General features: G+C 48.3%; 1 protein-coding gene across 1 annotated transcript in view; it reads right to left on the reverse strand.

The window, feature by feature from the left end:
• The window catches only part of COPB2 (COPI coat complex subunit beta 2), a 32,177-nt gene extending 30,443 nt beyond the window's left edge, over positions 1-1,734 (reverse strand). Inside the window, exon 1 of the mRNA XM_069727818.1 lies at positions 1,682-1,734. Within this exon, the coding sequence (XP_069583919.1) occupies positions 1,682-1,684 (3 nt within the window). The 5' untranslated portion in view covers positions 1,685-1,734. The remainder of the gene's footprint in view (positions 1-1,681) is intronic.
• Between the last annotated feature and the right edge of the window lie 4,266 nt (positions 1,735-6,000).

Consider the following 6,000-nt stretch of genomic DNA (forward strand, 5'->3'; position numbering starts at 1 on the left):
CTGGCCGGCGGCTCTCCTGACCCGAGCGTGACGCAGGTATTTCTATGTAGCATTCATGCTCAGGTCAGGAGAGCCGCCGGCCAGTCCGCACACTGCAATGAGATCGTCGTCTGTGTTATATGTTCGTCTGTGTCTGACTGCGCCTTTATAAAGAGAAAAAAAAAAAAATCAGAATTGTGTTTTTTCGGTCACCATTCCTCCCTAAAAAGGTAGTAAAAATTACTAAAACACCAGACTTTCCCCAAACTGGAATTAATAAAAAAAAACTTTTAGCCTCAATCAGCTCAACTGATGGAAAAATAACAACAACATTACAGGTCTCAGAAAATAGAGACACACACACAAAAAAAAAAAATACCTTCTGAAATTTTTTCAACGCTAACAAAAATAAATCTGTACAAATCCTGCATTACTGTAACTGCACTGTTGTCAGATGTCCAGATAATTTTTACCATGTATCAAATATTGTAAAAAGAAAACCTAAAAATCGATGGCAGAATTGCATTTTTTTTAAATCATTTCATCCCACTTGGAAATATTTTTCCCACTTTCTGATACATTTCATGGAAAAATGAATGGCGTCAATCAAAACGACAACTCATTTCATACACACACAAAAAAAAATCAGTCCTCATACGTCTATGGTTAGGTGAACACATTGCGGATTCGTGTACAGATTTTTCCGCACCATTTTTGCAATATCCACGGAATTCCTGCGGGTTTTGTGCAGATTTCACCTGCGGTTTAACACCTGCGGATTCCTATTATGGAGCAGGCGTAAACCGCTGCGGAATCCGCACAAAGAATTGACATGCTGCGGATAATAAACAGCAGCATTTCCGCGCAGTATTTTCGGCATCATGTGCACTGCGGATTTGGTTTTTCATAGGCTTACATGGTACTGTACAGCACATGGAAAACTGCTGTGAATCCGCAGCGTCCAATCCGCTGTGGACCTGCAGCAAAATCCGCAACGTGTGCACATAGCCTAAGCGGGCAAATAGGTAAAAAAAAAGCTATGGCTCCTGGAGAAAGGGGATGAAACATACAAACATAAAGCCGAAACATGGCTGTGGAGGTGAAGGGTTAATCAGCGCACGGCCCCCTGGATTCTGCAGCACGTCTCTGCAGACCGATGACCCCACGACGCAGAGCAGTGTCCGCTGCTATAATTTTGGATCCAAAAGGAACGATGATAGAGGTCGCCCCCGCAGACCCCGCTGTGTGAACACGGCCCTAGTCACCTGACAACGAGCAGACCCCCGGAGTCCGTGCGCTTCCTCTCCGGGTTGTCACACGCCGTATTCACCGCGCCGATCACTCCCAATATGGCTGCCACGACAGCACTCGCCGGGGTCGTCAGCACTCGCCCCTCCCATGCGGAGCACAGGGGACACATAACGGGGTACAGCCAGGCCCCACCAGCAGATGTGCCACTCAGAGTCTGGGAAAGCTGGGTGACAACCACTGTAACATCTACCACGGCCAGAGTTGTGAACCAGCTCTCTACAACCTCACACACAAATCACATTGGGGAACTAGAAGTCCCAGCATGCTGCGAACACTGCACACGATTATTCCCATCTGATGTCGCCCCTGCATGTCCCATCCGTCCACAGACACTCAGAACACACAACCGAGAAGCTCCCGTACACAGCTCACAGCTCCGGGCTCCACTCACCATGTCACCGGTTCCCCCTGGTCTCTCTCCCTCTGACTGACGTGGAGCTTCCGGGACTGATGGCAGATCTCGCGAGATTCCAAACCTTTCCACTTCCGGTCCCTGAGATCAGCCCCGTTGGAGGTTGCACCGCCATCTTGTGGTTGGCAGTGTGAAGAGATTGTATGACGTGGCTACGTCGCACCGTACGGGCAGCCATATTGCGGCTGGCATGACGATGTCGTGGTTTACCCGACCTGTAACCAGCAATACTGACTGATCTTAGGGCAATCATAGCATTCATGGTTCTCGAACTATCAGAAAAGATTATCCACAATTTTTGATCTTTAGTTTTTACAAGAATCAGAATTTTTTTTCATTGACTCAGCCATATGAGGACTTGTGGTTTGCAATTCATGTTACCACACACTGTACTGGAAAACAGGAAAGAAAGAACTTGCAATGTAATCAAATGGTGAAAGCATGCCCTTCTGCCATTGTATTCTGGGTTTCCTCTGTGTCCATTGTGCAGTATATTGCGTGTTCTGCAGGGCGGCTCCATTACACCATTACCAAACACGGACGCTGTCATCTAAGTATTAAAAAAAGTCAGATCTTAAAAAAAAAATTCCTAGACCTGTAAGGCTACTTTCACACTTGCGTCGGTACAGGCCCGTCGCCATGCGTCGGGCCGACGTACCGCTGCACGTTGTGAAATAAATGCATAACGGGGGCAGCGGAGGCAGTTTTTCAACACATCCGCTGCCCCATTGTAATGTCCGGGGAGGAGGGGGCGGAGTTTCGGCCACGCATGCGCGGTCGAAAATGGCGGACACGACGCACAAAAAAACATTACATGTAACTTTTTTTGTGCCGACGGTCCGCCAAAACACGACACATCCGTCGCACGATGGATGCGACGTGTGGCCATACGTCGCAATGCGTCGCTAATGCAAGCCTATGGAGAAAAAACGCATCCTGCGGGCAACTTTGCAGGATGCGTTTTTTCCCCAAAACGATGCATTGCGACGTACGTCACACAACGCAAGTGTGAAAGTAATAAACCCAAAAAGAATAGGAGCAAAATGAACCTATCAAATAAGTTACAAAGTAAGACTCAAGCAGACAACTAAACATGAATAGAAAAGAACCACTTGAAAAAATCAATAACCGAATCCAAAAACCATAATAAACAAATATAAATAATTTTATTAGAGACACCAATCCAGACTAACACAAAAACATGATAAAAAACATAAACGACAAATTAAAAACCAGAGGGAGCAGAGCACCACCCGTAATCTGAATAATCCATCAAGAAAATACCATATATTATACAATTCCTGCTTCCATATAAGGGGAAATATATACCAAATTTCATAAATCTAAATAAGTAATCAAAGTGAACTTTCTTGTCCGTCGCGTCTGCCATTTTCTACTGTGCATGCGCGGCCGAAACTCCACCTCCTCATCCCCGGACTTTAGACTGGGCAGCAGATGCGTTGAAAAACTGCATCCGCTGCCCGTGTCGTGTATAAATTTCACAACGTGCGTCGGTACGTCGGCCCAAAGCATAGCGACGGACCCATACCGACGCTAATGTGAAAGTAGCCTTACAAGCTGTAGTTGTTATTGGTACCGTTTTGGGGTACACACGACGTTTGATTACTTGCTTAAGGTGCGGTGACTGAGTAATTCTGGCATTTTATGGTTTTTTTTTTCTTTACATTGTTTACTTTTGGTGAAGTTGTAACAGCAAAATATCTTGTTTGTTTTTTTTTTAATTAGAGCACCACTCCGGCATTCTTTTTTTGACTTTACCGCCAGAGAGCAATCACTGATGTCTGTTTTCTGCCCACAGTTAAAGGGACACTGTCACCTGAATTTGGAGGGAACAATCTTCAGCCATGGAGGCGGGGTTTTGGGGTTTTTGATTCACCCTTTCCTTACCCGCTGGCTGCATGCTGGCTGCAATATTGGATTGAAGTTCATTCTCTGTCCTCCGTAGTACATGCCTGCTCAAGGCAAGATTGCAGGCATGTGCAGGCGTGTACTATGGAGGACAGAGAATGAACTTCTATCCAATATTGCAGCCAGCATGCAGCCAGCGGGTAAGGAAAGGGTGAATCAAAAACCCCAAAACCCCGCCTCCATGGCTGAAGATTGTTCCCTCCAAATTCAGGTGACAGTGTCCCTTTAAATACAAGCCGCTTTTGCTGTTCTCAGCACTGCTCCGATCCTTTTCTGCTATTCTCAGTGCTGCTTTGGTCCTCTTCTGCTGTTGCCAGCCCTGCTCTAGTCTTCTTCTGCTGTTCTTGATTCCACCCCAGTCTTCTTCTGCTGTTCTCAGCACAGTTCCTGTCTTCTTCTGTTATCAGCACTGCTCTAGTCTTGTGCTGTTGTCGATGCCGCTATGGCCCTCTTCTGACATTCTCGGCGTCAATCTGGTTCCCTTCTGCTGTTCCTGGCACCGCTCCTGTCCTCTTCTGCTGTTGTCAGTGCTGCTTCAGTCCTCTTCTACTGTTTTTGATGCTTCTCTGGTCTTCTTCTGCTGCTCACAGCGCTGCTTCGGTCCTCTTCTGCTCTTAGCGTCTGTCCTGTCCTCTTCTGCTGTTTTTGGTGTCACTCTGGACCTCTTATGCCATTCTCTGCACTGCTCCTGTCCTGCTGTTTTTGGTGTCACTCTGGACCTTTTATGCCATTCTCGGCACTGCTCCTGTCATCTTCTGTTGTTGTCTGTGCTGCTCCAGTCCTCTTCTGTTATTTTTCAGCACTGCTCCAGTCCTCTTCTATTTTCAGCACTGCTCCAGTCCTCTTCTGCTGTACCCAGCACTAGGGTTGAGCGAAACGGATCGGACATTTTCATAAATCGCCGACTTTTGGCAAAGTCGGGTTTTGTGAAACCCGACCCGATCCCACTGTGGGATCGGCCATGAGGTCGGCGATCTGCGCGCCAAAGTCGTGTTTCGTATGACGCTTTAAGCACCATTTCTCAGCCAATGAAGGTGCACGCAGAGTGTGGGCAGCGTGATGACATAGGTCTCGGTCCCCACCATCTTAGAGAAGGGCATGGCAGTGATTGGCTTGCTTTCTGTGGTGACACAGGGGCTATAAAGGGGCGTGCACGCCGACCGCCATCTTAAGGTACCGTCACACTAAGCGACGCTGCAGCGATACCGACAACAATCCGGATCGCTGCAGCGTCGCTGTTTGGACGCTGGAGAGCTGTCACACAGACAGCTCTCCAGCGACCAACGATCCCGAGGTCCCCGGTAACCAGGGTAAACATCGGGTTACTAAGCGCAGGGCCGCGCTTAGTAACCCGATGTTTACCCTGGTTACCATCCTAAAAAGTAAAAAAACAAACACTACATACTTACCTACCGCTGTCTGTCCTCGGCGCTCTGCTTCTCTGGTCTGGCTGTGAGCGCCGGGCAGCCGGAAAGCAGAGCGGTGACGTCACCGCTCTGCTTTCCGGCTGACCGCCGCTCACAGCTAGAGCAGGAGGAGTGCAGAGCACAGCGCTGGAGGACAGACAGCGGTAGGTAAGTATGTAGTGTTTGTTTTTTTACTTTTAGGATGGTAACCAGGGTAAACATCGGGTTACTAAGCGCGGCCCTGCGCTTAGTTACCCGATGTTTACCCTGGTTACCAGCGAAGACATCGCTGAATCGGTGTTACACACGCCGATTCAGCGATGTCTACGGGGAGTCCAGCGACCAAATAAAGTTCTGGACTTTCTTCCCCGACCAGCGACAGCACAGCAGGGGCCTGATCGCTGCTGCCTGTCACACTGGACGATATCGCTAGCGAGGACGCTGCAACGTCACGGATCGCTAGCGATATCGTCTAGTGTGACAGTACCTTTACTTCTGCCGATCTGAGCATAGGGAGAGGTTGCTGCAGCTTCATCAGAAGCAGGGATATACTTAGGCAGGGAATATTAACCCCCAAACCGCTTGTGCTGTAGCGATTTCCACTGTCCAACACCACCTTTTCTTTGCAGGGACAGTGTTTTTTTTTTTTGGTGCATCAGCTCTGTAGCTTAGGCTGCTTTATAAGGCTCCCTGATAGCTGCATTGCTGTGTGTACGCCGCTGTGCAAACCAACTGCTTTTATCAAAGCAAAAATCCTGACTAAATGGAATGAGGATGCCTTGGCGGCAATTTTCAGAAAAGGTCTTTCTGAATCCGTTAAAGATGTTATGGTGGGGTTCCCCACGCCTGCTGGTCTGTGTGATTCTATGTCTCTGGCCATTCAGATTGATCGGCGCTTGCGCGAGCGCAGAGTTGTGCACACTGTGGCTTTGTCCTCTGAGCAGAGCCCTGAGCCTATGCAGT

Source organism: Ranitomeya imitator, chromosome 5 (assembly GCF_032444005.1).
Source record: "Ranitomeya imitator isolate aRanImi1 chromosome 5, aRanImi1.pri, whole genome shotgun sequence".
Taxonomy (NCBI): Eukaryota; Metazoa; Chordata; class Amphibia; order Anura; family Dendrobatidae; genus Ranitomeya; species Ranitomeya imitator.